At 55.8% G+C, this 18,375-nt stretch overlaps 1 protein-coding gene across 1 annotated transcript in view; it reads left to right on the forward strand.

Annotated features, from left to right (window-relative positions):
- LOC122691556 (c-Maf inducing protein) overlaps positions 1-18,375 on the forward strand; it is a 204,687-nt gene that overhangs the window by 110,188 nt on the left and 76,124 nt on the right. Inside the window, exon 2 of the mRNA XM_043898139.1 lies at positions 17,857-17,982. Coding sequence (XP_043754074.1) covers positions 17,857-17,982 — 126 coding nt within the window. The remainder of the gene's footprint in view (positions 1-17,856; positions 17,983-18,375) is intronic.

The raw sequence follows: 18,375 nt of genomic DNA on the forward strand, positions 1-18,375 counted from the left end.
ATGGGGAATATTTGTCCCTGGGCAGAGCGAGGGACCAGCCGTCCATGAAAGTCGTCAGTAGTTTCCCACAGTTGGGTCAGAAGTTCGGATTGGGGGTGGGCGGTGGAGTGAGCCCCCAGAGAAGGCCCGTTGTCTCTGAGTCCTTTTCACCACTGCCCCCAGTTGGGGTTTGAGGAAATAACGTTTCTTTGGACGCTAGCTCCTCTCTGCTCTTAGACGTTGCACAGGTACTCTAGACTCCAGGAGACACCAGAGCATCTGAGACACCTCACGGTAGCTCCTGGGTGCAGGGCCAGAGGGCTGGGCTCTTCTCTGTAGGCAGAGTAGGGCTGCCCAGGGTCACGGGGCCAAGGAGCCAGAAAAGCCAGTGGGTTTCTGGAGGAAAGCTCTGTTGGCAGCGTTCCGTCAGAGAGAGGTGGGGAGAGGAAGCTGAGAACGGGAGGTCCAGCCAGGAAGCCTTTGCCGTGATCTAGAAGGAAAACAAGAGCAGACAGAACTGGAGGAGCGTGCCTGGGAAGGCAGAGGTCAGTTGGAGAGGTGAGCAGTAGCCGGATCTGGCCGTGGTGATGTACTGGCTTCAGGGCTTAGGGCTGGGAGTCAGATGGAGTCATTAGACTTCACAGGAGGCCACCTAGATGAGGTGCTGCCACGTAGCAGGCTCGGGAAGACCGCAGGGAGACCCCCTGAGTGGGCACAGCTTGGGTGGTGATCTGGGGGAGCCTGGAGGACATCAAGGGGGTGGTGCCCTCAGGCCACGGCTAGAGCGTAAGCCCTCCACCAAGGCAAAGGGCCCTGTTCCGTTCAATGACGTGTCCCCAAACACCCAGAACACTCTGGAAGCACTTTTGTGGCACACAGGAAGCCTTCAATAAATATTTGATGAATGAATAAACTGTGAGTCTGAAGCTCAGGAAACAGACTCTTAATCCAGTTTTGGGATTATTTATGTTGAGCAGAGTATACAAGGCAGTGTGTGTGTGTGTGTGTGTGTGTGTGTGTGTGCATATATAAAACCATCCTTCTCTCTGCCAGAAGAATGACCCTGTTTCTACCTCGTGTGGTCATAGAGTTTTCCATGGAAATCGATGAGGCCATTGATCTGGAGTTAAGAGTTTGTTGACATCAACTGATCGCAGTCACACAAAGTGGCTCGGTTCGTCCTACCAGGGCGGCCGGTGCTCTTGGAAATAACCACGGCTTCATCCTATACAGACCAGCCTGGCATCATCCATCATCTGAATTATCAACACATGATTCAATGCCAAGAGATGATTTTCTGTTCTTGAGATGGCTTCTGAAGGAGTCCCCTGAGACCCCCACCCCTCCATGTCCAGACCAGGAACACTGCTGGCCGCTGGACCCAGACACCTGCACGCGAGACCTGAGGGGGAGCAGAGGTTCAGGCCAGTCACTCCACCATCGCCCTCCAGTCTAGAAAGTTCTTGGAACTCATTACATTTATTCAGAACTTTTTAAAAACTGAAGCAAAGTTCACATAACATGCAATTAGCTGTTTGAAAGTATACAGTTCGGTGGCCTTTCGTACCGTCACGGTGTCTTAGACACCCCGTTTATGTGGTTCCACAGCACTCTCATCACCTCCAAAGGCACCCCGCCTCCCCCCCGACGCTCATTAAGTCACTCCCCAGCCCTCGAGAGCCACAGATCTGCTCTCCGTCTGTCTGGATTTACCCATTCTGGATGTCTCGTGTAAATGGAGCCATACCCTCTGAAGCCTCTTGTGTCTGGCTTCTTTCACTTAGCGTGGCGTTTCCAGGCTCATCTGCGTTGTCGCCTGCGTCAGTATGAGTTCACCCCATTCTGTAGGGAAGTTCACGCCAAACCACAGAGTTTGCAGATGCCCTTCACTGAGCAGCACTCAGGGCTCTTCCCTGGTCCCTGGCGGCTCCTCTGCCCGGGTCTCCAGCCTGCCCGTTGCCCGCCTAGAGGCCCAGGACGCCGCCTGAGTCTGTAGCCGGGCCTTCCCGGCCCAGCCCAGATCTCTCCCAGATCAGCCCAGGGCGGATCTCGGAGCCACCCTGCAGTGACGCCCGCTCCCCACCACCCCGCAAGCTGCCCCAGACGCCTTTCCATCCCCTCGTCCCAGCAAACTGCTAACTCGCTTCCCCAGAGTCCGCTTTGCAGAGCCGGTGGTCGGCCTCTCCTTCACGCCCGCGGGAGGGTCTGCACCCTCGTGCGGCTCTGCTCTGTCGCCCCGTGCCAAGCTCACCAGGCCCCGGCTCTCTGTGAGCTGCTGGAGGGCAGGGCACAGGGCGCTGCCGGCCTATGGAGTCAATGAGGGGCCCAGTGAATGAGCGGCTGGCGTTCTGACCCTCAGCCGTCCCTGCCGCCTCTTACTAGCACCTGCGGTTCGTCACTTTGTCATTTATGTGTGTGCCTGTCTTTCTCCAGAAGGGATTTGGGGTTTGCTGGGGTCTAAACAGCTGCTTGTGGTGAGTGGGGTCACCCGTACCTAACCTTCCGACTTCAGGGGTCCCTCAGAGGTCGGATTTTGGAATCTATTGTGTTAAGTAGGGTGCTGAGCAGTAGAAGGTGACTTTCACACCACTGTTTTGATAACTCAGGCTTAGAAATGCTCTTGATGGACAAGGCAGACGTTCCCCCTTGGTCCTTTATTCCTGAGAGGGAAGGCCTGCTGGGACTGCTGTGCGGCTCTTCCTTGGAGAGGTGACGACTTGTGACTATTATGACAGCAGCATCGGTGACGGACGGACATGGTTTCTTCATGGTTCACCTGGTTGCCTAGTTGCAGACACATAGCAACAGCCATCTTTGGGGGCAGCCTGATGAGTCACTCTCTGCAAGGCCTGCTCATGCATGTTGGTTCCCTCGCTGTCTTTTGTGTTGGGGAACCAAATTCCACCTTCCTTAGTTGTCCTTTGGAATTACAACAAGACATCCAAGGAGCTCCATAATCTGGATTGTAATAGTCTTTTCCAACTCCTCTCCCTCAGTCTCCCATCTCTGCTGGATAAACTCCCATTCACCCTTCAAAACCCAAGTCAAATAGCTCATAATTTCTGAAGGTTTCTTGAATGACCCTGTATTTGCATTGGTTAGTTCACCTTCCCCAGGACTCCCATGCCTTCATTTCCGCTGGTGTCATACCAATGGATTTCTGATGATGTGTCTGACTCCCCCAACAGGTTCCTTAATTCTAGACTTTTTTTTTTCCCCTTGGAGCAGTTGCTTGACGGTGAATGAGGAGGTATCAGTGTGGGTGCTTTAAGTTGGTAAAGGAAGCAAGCAGATAGATGACTCATAGAGGGGCGATGGCTGAATTCTAGGGATTCCACATATATCCCTTGGGACCCAGGGAAAAGGGAACTGTCTTTAAGACTAAACTTAGAGAGTTGGTTGGTTTGGGGTTTTCAGTACAGTGTGTTCTGTTGGATTTGGCAACACCGGTGGTCCAGAATGCTGCTGGGTGGAGAGAGAGGGTCCTTTCTTGGTGAGAAGGGGGTTGTGCACGACCCATCGCCACGGGCGGGAGTCCCGTGGGCTGCACCTGGACACGGGAGCAGCTGCTTCCAGCTGGTGTCTGTTCCGATTCGTTCGTTCCCAGGCTGTCTCAGCTATTAAATATTTTTACTATCGCTTCTGTTTATTACGTCACAGATAGGTTTTGTTTGGTAGGGAGCATGCCTGAGGGTCAGATCGTGAGGTGGGTACCCTGCGTCACGTCTGGACACGTGGGGACCGGGACTCGGCGCCCCACTTGACCTCTGCACCCCCGGCGCCACTGCATAGACAGTCCTTGGCTTCCCGAGCGTCCACGTAGACGTTGTAATCATCACGGTCCCAGTGACCGTCCTAGCGGCGACAGAAGGTGAGCTGGCCGCCCGAGGCCGCCCCACCGCTGGGCTGCAGAGCTGGGACGGGGATCCAGACCTCTGGAGTCCACATCACAGATCACTGGGCTTCCTGAAGTGACTGGCCTCTTCTGCCAGGGGAGCAGGTTCTGGGGTTTTTTCAGTCTTCTTTTTTTTTTTTTTAGAGCAGTTTTAGGTTCACAGCAAAATCAAGGAGAAGGTACAGAGATTTCTTATGTAGCTGTGCCCCGGCCTGTGCACCGCCTCCCGGTCTTCACCCCCCGCCCAGGCGGTCCATTCATCACAGTGGATGGACCTGCACTGACACGTCACCCCAATCCCCCAAAGCCCGTCGCCTGCCTTAGGTGGGGAGGGTCCCTCCTGCTGTTGTACGTTCTGGGGACAAATATGTAATGGCTGTGTGTCCACCACTATAGTATCACACAAAACAGTTCTCACTGCCCTAAAAAAATTCATCCCTTCCCCATCCCTTCTCCCCGCAACCCCCGGCAACCACTGATCATGTCACTGTCTCCAAATTTCTGCCTTTTCCAGAAGGTCAGATTGTTGGAATTACACGGTATGCAGCCTTTTCAGATTGGCTTCCTTCCCTCCGTAACAGGCATTTAAGCTTCCTCCATGTCTTTTCATGGCTTGACAGCTCCTTTCTTTCTAGTGCTGACTAGTATTCCACTGTCCGGATGTACCACACAGTATCCACTCACCTGCTAAAAGACATCTGGGTTGCTTCCAGGTTTCGGCAGTTAGAGAGAAAGCTGCTGTAAGCACCACAGTGCAGGTGTTCACGTGGACATATGTTTTTCAGAAGCAGATTTTTAAGCGATGGTCCTCGAGATCCCACCTCTGGGTGGTGAGCGAGAGCCTGCACTCGCCTTAGAGACGGTTCTGGCTCTGTGGCCCAGCTTCCCTGGAGAAGGGTTAGCAGGTCTGTGTACAAGCAGCTGGCCTGTCACGCAGCCTGGAACCTTCAGGTGGAAGCCTGCAGCCCCCAGGCAGGATCTGAGGCAGAACAATCAAGGATTTCCCACTTCTGATTTGCAAGGCACTGGCGGTGGCTACCAGCCATGCTTCCCTGAGAGCGATTGTGCTTATTTGTCTAAGGTTGTACCCTGCCTGCCTCCCGGAAGCTGGCGGCTTCTCAGAAGCTCAGATGCCCGCCGTGTGAGATGAGGCAGCTAAAGATCTCACAGAAGGGGCCCCTTGATCCCCGGAGACGCTGATCAGCCTGAGCCTTGTCTGGCTGCCCCGGCTCTCTGTTTAGGCGGAAAAATGGAAATGTTGCTTTGCATTGCTTTTGTTTTCTGACCAGGAAGAGCACGCAAGTCCATCTCACGGGATAGGACCCCCCCCCCCCGACCCCCACCCTCCTCTCTCTCTCTCTACTTCCCATTCATGTATTAAACCTCCTTAAGAGGCTGTAGGTAGGATTGTCAATCAATGGGGCCCCTAGAAAGGGCTGCCTCCATGAACTCTGACCCTCAGTAGGAGGAGCTGGTTAGCTTGGTCTTTCTTTGTCACCATCTGGGGGTCTTGTTTCAGGTTGGGGGTGGTTCACCTCGGAACCGGAGTGTCCCAGTGGATCTCCATGTGATGCTGTCTGTATTCTGAGCTTTCTTTAGAAACTGTGTTGCCACGCCAAAGCCCGGCCTCCCTCCCGCCCTGCTTTTGTTTCACTTGAACTTGTAGCCACTTGACACCCTATGTATTTTGCTTATAGTATGCCCGGACTCAGTCTTGCTTTTCCACACATTTATATTCATAGGAACAGCATCTGCCCACATTGGAAATACAGTGCGCAGTGTGTATACAGACAGAGCTTTTTCTCAGTCTGTGGGCTGTGCCGATGGGCCGGGGTGGGGCTCACACGCCGTGACCTCCCCCAGCCCGCTGTGTTCCCCGACACACGTGGGCACTCTGACAAATGCTGCAGCGTGCCCGGTGAGGAGTGTCACAGTCATCCTGCCAGCCCCCACCAGGGTCTCTGCCCATTATCGGCAACCATCAGTCCAGAGGAATCCTGTCTTTCAAAGGACACCTTTTCTGTTGAGTTGTGTGAAATACCTACAGAAAAACAGACGGGTCCTAAGCCTGCGCCTCAGTGGGTTTGCACATCGACCGTGTCCTTATCACTCTGCCCCGGCTCAGGCCAAGAGGATGAGCACTCCCGAGACGCTCCTCGGCCCCCTTCCAGCCACCCCCCTCCCCCAGAGGTGACCGCTGCCCTGTTTTTGGCCAGCGTCTGGACCTTGTGTAAACGGACTCTCGCGGTGCATGCTCTTGTGTTGGTGGAACTCATCACCCTGCTGCACAGACGTGTGGTCTTCTGTGCTCACGGCTGTGTCGCTTTGCATGGGGTGAATACGCCTTCATTGCGCTGCTCGCTGTCGATGGTTGCCTGTGAGGTGCTGCTGTGACCCTGGGGCAGTCCGGCTGGGCGGAGCTGGGAGTGGCGGTCCCGGAGTGCAGAAGGTAGAGGAGAGTCGGCTTTCGCAAACGCTGCCAGCTACTTTCCAAAGGGCTGGGACCTGCTCCTGCTCGCGCCCGCAGTGCTGGTCTCCCTCGTCCCGCTGTCACTGACGATTCTGTTTGCCCCAGTGTTTTTTGTTGTGGTGGTAAAATATGCATGATGTAGAATTGACCACTTTAGCCATACAGTTCTGTGGCATCCGTCCAGTCACACTGTCAGGCCCCCATCGCCACCATCCTTCTCCAGAACTCTTTATCTTGCAGAACTGAAAGTCCATACCCATTCAGCAGCAACTCCCACCCCCAGCCACTGGGGGTCTTTCTACTGTCTGTCTCTGCGAATCCGACCACTCTAGGTTCCTCATGGAAGTGGCATCATACGATATTTGTCTTTTTTGTGACTGTCTTATTTCACTTGGCATAATGTCCTCAAGGTTCATACACATTGTAGCATGTGTGCGAATTTCCGTCCTTTTTTTTTTGTTTTTTTGTTTGCTTTTTGGAATTTTCAAGATCTGTTTTTTAAAATTGATTGAAGTATAGTTGATTTACAATGCTGTATTAATTTCTGCAGTACAGTGAAGTGACTCAGTTTTACACACACACACACACACACACACACGTTCTTTGTCATACTCTTTTCCATTATGTTTATCACAGGATATTGAATACAGTTCCCTGTGGATCTGGTGTACAAATATCTGTTCCCTGTTGGAGTAACTACTTTCCAGTTGTTTGGGGTATATACCAGAAGTGGAATTGCTGAATCGTACGGTGGTTCTGTGTTTCATTTTTTGAGAAACCGCCAACTGTTTTCCACGGCAGCTGCAGCATTTTCTGTTCCTACCATCCGTGCCCAAGAGTTCCAATTTCTTCATATCCTCAGCAACACTTGTTCATTTTCTGGGTTTTGGTTTTAGTTTGATTGGGGCCATGATGTGTGTGAGGGGCTGATAGCGTCTTTTTTTAAAAAAGCCATTCTGGTAGGTGTGTAGCAATCCTTTGGTGGTTTTAATCTGGTTTCAGAAGCATGAAGGTGTAATGAATTTGTCCGGGTATCTGCCTAGAATGTTGATTATTCTACCCTGGGCTGTGGTAGCTGATGCTGGGTCACCATCAGTGTTCCTCGGTCATGGTGAGGCTGCTGGCACACAGCACTGGCGTTCAGTCCTTGAGAGAGCCAGCCACATGCTGGGATTCCAGGGGAGAGAAAAGAATCCTTGAACTGTGGAAACTTCAGAGCCGCACTTGTCCCGACAAGTGCGGAACCCCCGCAGCCCCCAGTCTGTAGGGTCTCTCGTCTCTTTCTTTGCAAGAAAAGACCTGCTCACCTTTGCAAGTTCTTGTCCCAGATCAGCTCACACTCCCAGATTCTGTGTCTCACAGAGCGTTGTCAACGGCAGTAGCTGAGAAACGTCTGGGGCCAGGGTAGCTGCCGGGCATGCCCCCGGTGCAGCCCCCCTCCCGGGGACCCCAAAAGCGCACGCACCCTCCTGAGCGGCACGCGCAAGGCCAGCCTCGCAGCCCTGAACAGACAGGGCCACATCCGCCTTGCTGCAACTAGCACAGGGCAGCACCTTCTGGAAATGACAACCGACAGAAGAACTGCACCAGGCCCTCCTGTGCCCAGCCTGGGCCCGGCTTGTACCCACGGGCCACCCCCGCCCCCCTGCCCCTGAGGGTGTCATCGGCCGCCTTTCCGACCTTTCTGTGTGTTGGGGGCCAGCACCAGCCACACGTTTTCTCTTTGCTCCGTTTGCACGTCTAATCAGAGCTTTTCCTTAGGCCACTTGTTCCTTGTGCTGACGGGCACAGCTCCGGTGACTTCAGCAGATCCCGAGTAGGCCCCCGGGCCGGCCTGTGTAGTGTCAGAGCTGGTGTGCAGAACAGGAAACCTAGCGGCACCTCATGCCTTGCGTCCCCAGGGGCCTCTTCCTTCCTCTCTGTCCTCTCTTCCCTTTTTGGCAAGCCGGCGGCTGCTCCAGGGGCGTCTTTGTTACCAGCATCACAGGGCGGAGCAGCGATTCCGGGGATTAGACGATCTGGAACCCCAGTCAGGGCCCCACTGCTCCCTTGCAGCTGACTTTGCCTCCTGGCACCTCGCAGGCCGATCTGTAAAATGAGAGGAACGGGGCTGCGCACCTCAGTGTGTTGATCGACTGATGCTTGCAAAGGCCTTTGCACCGTCACGTACAAAGGAGCCCAGCTCCTTCTCTCTCTTAGGCCAAGAGTGGAGTGAACTCCGGGCCTGGAATTCCATTTGAGGACAAAATGTAAGTGAAAGACGATTTCCACGTGTGAAGGTCCTGTGCTGACATCACCCGAAAAAGAGGATAGCGAGAACGGTCCACTCATTTTCTCCCGTCCATGTGTCCATCACCTGTTTATACTCCTCTTGAGTGGTTTAAGTCAGAAACAGCGCCAAGGCCACACCTGGCCCTGTCCCCTGCCGTCTTTTTTAACAAAGTTTTATTGGAATGTGGGCACGGTCACTTGTCTGCTATCTATGGCTGCCTTCACACCTCAGCAGCATTGTTGAGCTGTTAGGACAGAGGCCACGTGACTCACAAAGCCTAAAGAATTTACTGGCTGGCCCTTTGCAGAAAATGTTTCCCCACCTCTGGTTTAGATGGAAGGGCTGGAGTGCCAGTCCTGGCTGCACCAGTAACTGGCACCTGGCTTGCGTGTGTGCTAAGTCGCTTCAGCCATGTCCGACTCTTTGTGACCCCATGTAGCCCACCAGGCTCCTCTGTCCAGGCAAGAATACTGGGGTGGATTGCCACGCCCTCCTCCAGGGGATCTTCCCAATTCAGGGATCGAACCTGGGCCTCTTATGTCTCCTGCATTGGCAGGCGGGTTCTTTATACCACTAGCGCCACCTGGGAAGCCTGGCAGCGTGGCTTAGGAAGAGTTATTTCTCTTTTCTGGGCCTCAGTTTTCTTAGCTGTAACATGGGATCACAGTGACGCCCATCTTGTGGGTCCTTCTAAGGAGTCAGTGGGAAGACGACCTGTACAGACACGCAGACGGCCCTTGACCAGGACAGTTACTGTGGACGCAGGCAGGGTGGCAGGGTCCCTGTCCTCAGGAGCACACCGCCCACAGACAGCTGACGACAGTGCACCAGGGTGGAGGGGGCGCAGCCTGGAGGACCCTAGAGCCAGGTGATCCTGCTTCCAGGCTGTCAGAGGCCGCAGCTCTCCCCTGGCCCGGTCACACCATCAACTAGCACATCTGCGAGGACGCGGCCGCGTGCCCTCCGGTCCCTGCCGACATCCTTCCATCCGAGACAGCAAGCGGATCAAGGCCTGCGTGACAGCGGCCTCTGATCTGGGAGCTAAATTAACACTCACGTTAACCCCAAAGCCTTAGTTTTAGCTCGGCGCTCGCTCCAGTCTTGAGCAGACACGCCCTCCCCTCCTGGAGCAGCCTCCGTGGGAGCTCAGCAAGGAGACCGGGCCTGAAGGGGACGTCTGTTTCTGCCATGTGAGCCACAGAGAAAGTTTCTCGGCAGCCCGGCCACATCCTCGGCGGCTCTGAGTCCAGCTTGGAGGAGGGTGCTGCCTCCCGCGGGTCTCAGAGGCCCAGGCGAAAGACTCCTGAGAAAACGGAGCTCCATCCCTACCTGATCCCGCCCCCGAGACTCATGTTCTCCTTAAGGCGTGGGTACCTGAGAAGAGTGGCCCTTACAGATGAGCTTGTGTTTATAGCAGACCTCCCAGGAACTCCCCACACACCGATGTTCTTGGACTTAGAGCAGTTTACTCGGTGGCCCAGGAGCAACCCCACTTCTGGGTATTTCCCCAAGTGGGAGCTCTTTTGCCCCTGCCCCTGCCCCCCCCCCATAAGTGCAGAAATGTTCCCGGCAGCTTCCTACACGGCAGCCGCAAACGGGAAACAGACAAGGGTCCGCAGACAGCGGGGGTGCGCAGAGAGGAAGATGGCCCTGCGATGGCAGCAGCTGCAGGCACACATGTGCATGGACAGGATGCCAAGCAAGAGAACACGGGCGCATGGGCTGTGCGCTTCCAGCTCTGGGAGCCCAGGGACCCACCTCTCGCGACAGATCGAGAAGGGCGGACACTGCCGGGCAGTCCTCCTGGGATGGGGCTCGAGGGGGCCCGCCTTGTGGGGTGTCACAGACAGTCCCTGTCTTGACCTGGGCAGGCTTGACCTAGGCTTATGCAGAAGTAAATGCAGTCAAATATTTGTGCTTTTCGTGCTTTGCTGTTTATATGGTCTGCCTTCATTTAAAAAAAGGGGGTGGGGAGAGAGGGGGAATGTCAGAAATTAGAGGGTTGTGCAGTCAAGGCTGAGCCCCGCTCGGGGTCCTGTTCCAGGCCTCCCTGGGAGTCCTTGTCCTCCAGCCCTGTCCTGAGACCGGGGTCTGCACACTGTGGGCCCGCAGACCCTCCCTTCGCTCTGCCAGGAGTGCCTGGTGCTGCCCTGCCCACCCGCTTGAAGGTCGCCTCTGGGAAGCCTTCCCCAGTGTTGCAGAGCGTTCCTCCCCCCGGGCCTGCCCTTTGTACCTCATGTCTGCACCGGGGCACTTATCACCGCGTTCTGTCATTAGCTGTGTGCACCCGTGACACACACCCCTCCCCCACCGCCCTCATCGAGAGGCGCCCTCTGGTCACCTTGGGGCTCCTGGGCCATCGCCTCACGGAACAGGCAGGGGACGTGGCACCGTGGGCCAGACCTGGCCTCTGAGTCAGCGACGTGGCCTTTGTGCTGAGCGGCCATGGCTGCCGCAGGCCCCCCTCTAGTGGATGGGGGCGCCAGCCGCTCCCGGTTCCCAGGGGCCTCGTGAAGAGTCAGTGAGGAGGCGCCTGGGGCGTCTGTGATCCTTGGGACGTTTGCCCACCTGCTGGTTGGCCGTATGCTGATGTTGAGTTTGGCCCTCGAGAGCCTCACTGGCTGCTCCGATCAAAGACGCCCCAGGGTGGCACGGCACCCCCAGGGCCCCGATTTCCATCTGGCTTCCCATGCCCACGCTGGTGGCCGGGGCTGGAAGGGTCTGAACGTGGAAGTATCAGCCCTCAGCTCTATTATTAAACTTCTTGAGCCGTTTGGCCATAAAAGGGGGCAGCTGCCATGGCTGGACTTGTGATTAATGAGCCCGAAAGGGCCTCCTGACTCTCGGCGGAGCGCAGTCCATGGAGAGCAGCCCTGGCCGGCCCCAGACTCTGGGCCTGCCCTCTCGGCCCGGCCTCTGCTCTGTCGAGGTCTGTGCAGCAGGGACCGGCGGGCCGGTGGCTCCTCCTTTTGTCCCGCAGATCCCACGGCCCCCTTGGCGACCCCTCCTGGCCCCCAGGGAGGCCTGGGCTACTGCAGGGGTGGTTGATGGGACAGGGCGAGGTGGGCAGGCCCGGGGCAGGCAGCCCGGAGCTCCTGGGGAAGACCCCAGACCAAACATCCGTAACTGATGAAGGCCTGCTTGGCGTTGGTCATCCAGAGCCGGCCAGTGACCTCCTGCACGCCAGAGTGCTCCTCTCTGATCCACCTTTTTGGAGCAATCCATGGTGATGCAGGGCCTTGGAGAATGTTTGTGCAAGAGGCCCTTTTCCTTCTTGTGTCTTGAATCAGCCCGGAGCCTCATCTTTGGGGCCTGCGGAAGTCATGATTCTCACTCGCCTCTACAGAAATCCCCATGGAAACCAGCAGGCAGGCAGCCCTGGGCAGGAGGGAGGGGTTCCCCAGAAAGGCGGGGGGGGGGGGGAGCCTGGAGACATCCTGCCAGCATTAGGGGCCCGAGGTCAGAGGCTGTTGGGAGAGGGGGGAGGGGGGCTGTGGTCACCCTGCTCCCTGCCTCACGGGAAACCCGAGAAGGCACAGGGTTTGGAATGTCAGCTTTAAAGGCCTTTGGGGGTCCCTGGGGACCTTGATGATGTCTCTCCAGGGCCTGCTGCCTCCAGCAGGTCCAGGTGCTACGTGATCAGGGAAGAAGCTCATCTCAGAAGCAAAAGGAGCGGGGGCGGCGTCGGCAGGGGGCGGTGTCGGTGGGGGGGATGGTGGCCATGGTCTCTTCGCGGTCTGTCTACACCAGGGCCCCCACCTGGCCCCTCATCAGTCCCTGAAAGCAAAAGGACAGAGGCACCCCGACTTGTCCCCCAGCTTCCCCAGGAGCGAGGACCCTGCTTGTGGAAGGACCTCCCCCCCAACCCCGCCCCGCCCCGCCCCACAGAAGGACCCCCAGCAGACTTCTGAGCCACCAGCACGCTTTCCCCGCAGTTACACCGCAGGCCCGCAGAGGCCAGGTGGGGCCGGAGCAGCGGCCCACAGGACCCAGTCAGGCTGGTGGCCCAGGGTGAAGGCCCCCGGTCTTAGCCAGGGCCCCCCAGCTCTCCTTAATTTCTCCTTAATGAGAGCAGTTTGGCAGCAACATAAAATATGCTCTTACCCTTTGTCCCAGTAATTCCATTTCTGGGAATCCGGCCTAAGGATTCTAAATTCTAATCCTAAACACGGGGCAGAAAAGCGTGCTTCACAGGGACGCCCATTGTGGCGCTGTGTATGTTAGCACGGAGCAGGACCACCGCGCTGTCTGGTGGGGGGGCGCGGCGCGGCGATGAGACACGAGGGGTGGAGTACCTAACAGCTCCTAAAATGGTAGCTCCGAAGATGGGGTGGGCATATGCTGCAGCATTGTGTGGGAAAAGGCAAGTTACAGAACTATATGGACCTTCAAAAAGTGAGGTGTTAGAAAGTAACACAGGTGGTCTACCAAAGTGCTCGTGAGCGGTCTTGGTAACAATTCTGAGATTTCGTCCTATTCATCATCTCCCAAATTACCTTGAACGTTCGTTTGTTGCCTCTTAGTCGGGTTTGAGTTGTAATTTACATTCGGTGAACTCCACTGTTTTGCGCGTGCGCATCTGTTTACTTTGACGAGTGTGTGCGGTCAGGTAACCCCACCACCGTTGAGACAGACTGTTTCCATTGCCCCGAGAGGTGCCCCCACGCCCCTCCTCCGTGCCCCTCGGTAACCAGTCCCCTCGCCCCCCTGCTGGCCACCACTGGTCTGAGCCGTGGCTATAGTTCTTGTGTATTCCAGGATGTCATACAAATGGAGCCGCACGGTTTGATAACTCGTAATCTGCTTGATGTTCTCTTAAGAACACCTCTTAGAGCAGGTTTTCTTCACGCCCCTCAAGCAGAGAATTTAATTTTTCCTTTCTAGCTAACTCAGCCTTTACCCCATGCAGGAATCTCCTCTGTCGTAGCCCTGATCGTCGTGTTCAGATTACCAGGGAATTATCAGTCCTCTGTAAAATCGTCCCGGCAGTGTGAAAGTACCCGGGATGAAGGAGGTCCTCGGTCCGCGCAGCCTCACACCAGCATCCAGAGAAGGGCGGGGGCTTCCAGTCCAGGCCTGCCCGTTCCCCTCGCAGACCTCAGGCTCCCGTCCAGGGTCTGTCCACAATGTTGACAATAGTGTCAGCAGTAGCCACAGCAGCAGCAACGGTGCGCTTTTCTTAGTGAGCCTTTTATGTCAGGACAGTTTGAGATGCAAAGGAAAGCTGCAGGGACACACAGAGAGTTCGCATATACCCCACACCCCTTTTCCCCGGTTGTGTTTTTGTCTGCCGGGGGCGGGATTGACCTTGCTGTGGGACATGCAGAGTTTCAGTTCCCTGACCAGGGATCGAACCTACGCCCCCTGCATTGGGAGTGCAGAGTCTCAGCCACTGGGCCACCAGGAAAATTCTCCACCACCGCCCCCTCAATTGTTAACATCTTACAAAAGCATGAGACATTTGTCACAGCTAATGAACTCATATTGATGTGCTGTTATTGAAGTTCACACTTTGGTTTCCTTAGTTTTCCCCTAATGTTGTTTTTCTGCCCCAGCATCTCATATGGGCCCCCAGTCCATTTAGTCATCATGTCTGCATAGACGTGGAGGGGACAGATGCTCAGACTTACCTTGTGTTTGGTGAGCACTGCTCAGGTGTTCTGAGGACTGTCACTCGGTTGGGGTTTGTTTGATGTTTTTTCTCACGATTAGACTAGAATTATGGCTTTAGGGGAGGAGGATCCTGGAGATAAAAAAAGTTTAGTGTTTCTCACAATAGTTTATTTTTATTGAGTTTTTCAGTGTGTTCCAGATGCTGTGCTGAGCCGTTAACAGATTGGATCCCCTTTAAATTCTATTTTACCTAATAAATTCTCATTTTACCATTGGCGGAAATGGTATCAAGAGAGGTGCAGTAACTTACACAAAGACCCACAAGTAAGTGGCTCAAACACAGAACTCACTAATTCTTTAAGTTTTGCTTTTTGCCAGTACTACTTCAAACAGCAATACATCTGCTTTTTAAAAAAAAAAAAACAGTATGTGTTTATTTATATCCAATGTTTCCCGAAAATGCTTATGCTGAAACTTCTAATCAAGGCCACCTTGAGACAGCTGCAGCCGGGTCATGAAAAAAGCAGGCACAGGTGGTCAGCTGTCCCCCCATCATACTAAGTCCCACCTGTCGTGGTCATCTGGAGCGTGTTCCCACGGGCTTGGTGTGGGGGTGGGCGCCGGGCAGCGCGGGGCCTCTCCATGTCTCAGTCTCCAGGAAGCCGTGGTGGGAAATAGAAGCGTCCAGGCTGTCTGCTCACGTGCCCAAGGTGCGATTCCAAACTGGCCGTTCGCTTGATAATCAGATCCACCCCGTGTGCTCACACCCTACTGCTGTGGGATTTTCTAATGGGTTTCTGTATCCGTCGCTGGGTTGGCCCGGTGATTTTCTAGATGCCAAAGTGGCTGCGTCCCAGCCCACGTTCTCTGGCTTCTCTGTGCATCAAGGGGACCGTGGGCTGAGGTTTAGGAACCAGCCAGACCAGGAAAAGGCAGAGATGTGGCTGTGGGCTGTCAAGGAAAGAAAGACCTTCAGCACATCCAGGCATCCAGGCGCCATTGCTTTCTAAAGGAGAGTTCTTTAATTTATTTTTAATTTTAATTTAATATGTAAAACTAGTAACCACAACCTCTTCCCATGTATGTTATGTGTGGATGGGCATTTTTTTACTTAGGAAAATCTTCCTGCATTTGTTAAGGAGGTATACCCATCACCTCCTAAACATCAGGCACGTGAAACAGAGCAGGTGAACGCTCCCACTCGCGTTGTGCTGAAAACGCCAGCACAGAGACAGTCAGCGGGAAGCACAAGCCTGTTCACATGAATCCCCGAGGCCCCTGGTGCCGCTGGGCTTCTCAGGACAGGACGTGCGGTCAGGGCTGAGTCATTTATGCAGAATATTGAGAACGTGACGGTGCAGGGCTGTGGAGCAGGGCAGAGGGGCCACGGGGAACCCACGTGGTTGCCTTTGGGATGCATTGGCAAACCGTCTTGGCTGGACACCGAGGCTGCCTGGGTTGATGCCAAGGGGTGGGCCATGGGCCGGAGAGAAGGGCCGGGTGAACTTGGCTCCCCACTCCCACCGCGGTCTCAGCGGCCTCTTGGCTCATCTGGCCCCAAGGAGGCGGCTCCAGGCTGTTCCTGCTTCCGCCCACTCGGTCCCTGCAGCAGAGTCCAGGGACGCTGGGAGAGCACCCCGAAGCCCTGCCCCTCCCCCCCGTGGGCACCCGTTCCCGGAACCCCGCGGGCCTTCCCGTGCCTCCAGATGCAGCCTGCCCGCCTCTCCACGGCCTTTCTCACCTGCCCTGCCTCACTCCTCCCCGCGCGAGCGCCCCCGGCCCCTTGCACTGGCCGTGGCCAGGCCGAGATGCGCTTTCCCTCCCTCGTTCCTCGGTGCCGTGGCTCTCTGGCGCTCCCGCTCCCGACACCGCGGCGGTCCTGGTTTCCGGTGCAGCACTCGCCACTCTCCCATTGCTGGGTGTTTGTGTCTGTCTGTCTGTTGTCTCTCTGTCCCGCCGGGCTGCTGTCTCGTTCACTGCTAGATCCCACAACAGCCAGCCCGCGGGGCCGGGAAGGTAACAGGTGCTCAGTTAAGTGTCTGTTAGGTGACTGACGGAGTGAGTGAATGAATGAATTGATCCATCAGTCCCTCTGACTACCTGAGCGTGGGAGCCGATCGTATCAGGGAAATTTGAGGCAGCTTAAGCCTTCAACCCTTTTCTGCTCCTAAACCACCATCACCACCATATCTCAGCTTTGGCAGATAGGAATTAAAAATAAACAACTTGGTGGGCAGAAACCAACACAATACTATAAAGCAATTATACTTCAATTAAAAAATTTAATTAAAGAAAAAGCCTCACGGAGGTCCCCAGTCCTTCGGGTGAAATTCGCTTGCTGGGCCCCAGACTTTACATTGCTTGTGTCAGAGCTTACTGATCAGGTTGGAGATCCCTGAGCCAGCAGCCAGGCGGCCCTGGGCCAGTCAGGTCCCGAGTCGCGGCATCCTCACCTGTGCAGCGGGGACAGCCCGGCCCCTGCTCTGGGCACGGTCATAAGAGTCAAAGGTGCTTGCTCCTGCCGCATGCTCGGGGAGGCTCGGCCTATGTCAGACTGTGGGGGGTGTTAGCTGTCCCCCTTCCCAGCTGGGCCACACTCGCCTCCGACGCTGCTGAAGTCTGGCTTCCCGGGCCCCGAGTGCCAAGGACGCGGCCTCTGGGTGCCTGGCACCTCCTCTCCGTGACAGAGGAGCTCACTCAGCTGTGAGCGACTGAATTTCGCTCGCCCCACCCCCACCCTGGCACTGAGCAGTGATAACCCTCACCAGTCTCCCCCTTTTAACACAAGTCACTGGGTCCTTGCTGTGCACCGGACCCTGGAGGCAGAGTGGGGACCAAGACAGACGTGGCCTGACCTCACGGAGCCACGGCCTGGGGGAGGCAGACAGCAAACAGACAGCCCGCACAGGTCACAAGGGTTGAGACGGATGTAGTGAGCGTGTGGGACCCGGGGAAGGGGGCAGCCAGGTGGGTTTCAGGGTCTGGAGAGGTCAAGAGGAGATGCCGGGGTGGGGGGGTGACCCCCGCCTTTTGGGGACACGGGGCAGGCCAAGTGCCGTCCGCAGACCAGTGTTGGCGTGCAGAGAGAGGTGGGGTGGGGCTGGAGCGGGCACAAGGTCAGACGCAGGGGGCCCGGGGGTGGAGTTCGTGGTCGGGTCACCTGGAGCCCCTGACAGATGCAAGCAGGGGCGTGGAGGGATCGAGTTTGCCGACTCAGAATGCGGCCCTGAGTGCCAAGTGGGAACATGTGTCTGCAGGGGGAGACAGGAGGGGAGTCCGGAGGGCAGGGGGCTGTGACCGCTTCCTGGGCAGGGGAGGGTGGTGGCTGGGACACGGTGAAAGGTGGAGCAGTCCCGGCTCCGGCCACGCTGGGCCCCACAGACACTGGGAGGAGCAGTGCCCAGGCCTTGTACACCTCCCAAAACACATGGGTGGGTGTCCGCCACGGCCCCTCCCCTCCAGCTGGACACCGCCGGCCAGGAAAGACGAACTCCTTCAGTCTCCAAAGTTGCCAGGCGTCTGTACCAGCTCAGCGTGCTCATTGCTAAAGCGAGAATGCTTTCCAAGGCAGTTATTGTGCCTGATCTCATAACCAACATATGTCTTTTCTGTTTTTTTTTGCTGCAGCCAACTGGGTACATGGAAAATTCAGTCTCCTACAGCGCCATTGAAGACGTTCAGCTGCTGTCCTGGGAGAACGCCCCGAAGTACTGTTTACAGCTCACAATTCCTGGGGGAACTGTCCTGCTGCAGGTAGGGCGCGTAAACATGAACATGCACTTTTGGCTCTGTCCCTGCTTAGCACCCTCGTCCTCCCCCTCGGAGAAGGCAGCTATCCAGAGGAAAGCCTATTTGACTTGCAGTGGTTTTTTTCCCTCCGTGTACAGGAAAGGTGTAAATCGGGGCTCACTGAGGGAGCAGAAGAGGGAGTGTGCACAGACTGGCTCCCGCTGCGCACCTGTCCCCACTGAGGAGCTTCCCACGTTGTGTTTTGGTTTCTCCGGTTTTCTGGTCTCCCATTTTACAGATGAGGAAACCGAGGCACAGAGACACAGGCTTTATAAGGCTATAAAAACCAAGTAAGCAGCAGATGTGCTGCTTTCTGTTGTACCGTGAGTGAGGAGGTTTCTCACTTTTCATTAATCT

The sequence above is a fragment of the Cervus elaphus genome, chromosome 4, assembly GCF_910594005.1.
Source record: "Cervus elaphus chromosome 4, mCerEla1.1, whole genome shotgun sequence".
NCBI classification, from domain to species: Eukaryota; Metazoa; Chordata; class Mammalia; order Artiodactyla; family Cervidae; genus Cervus; species Cervus elaphus.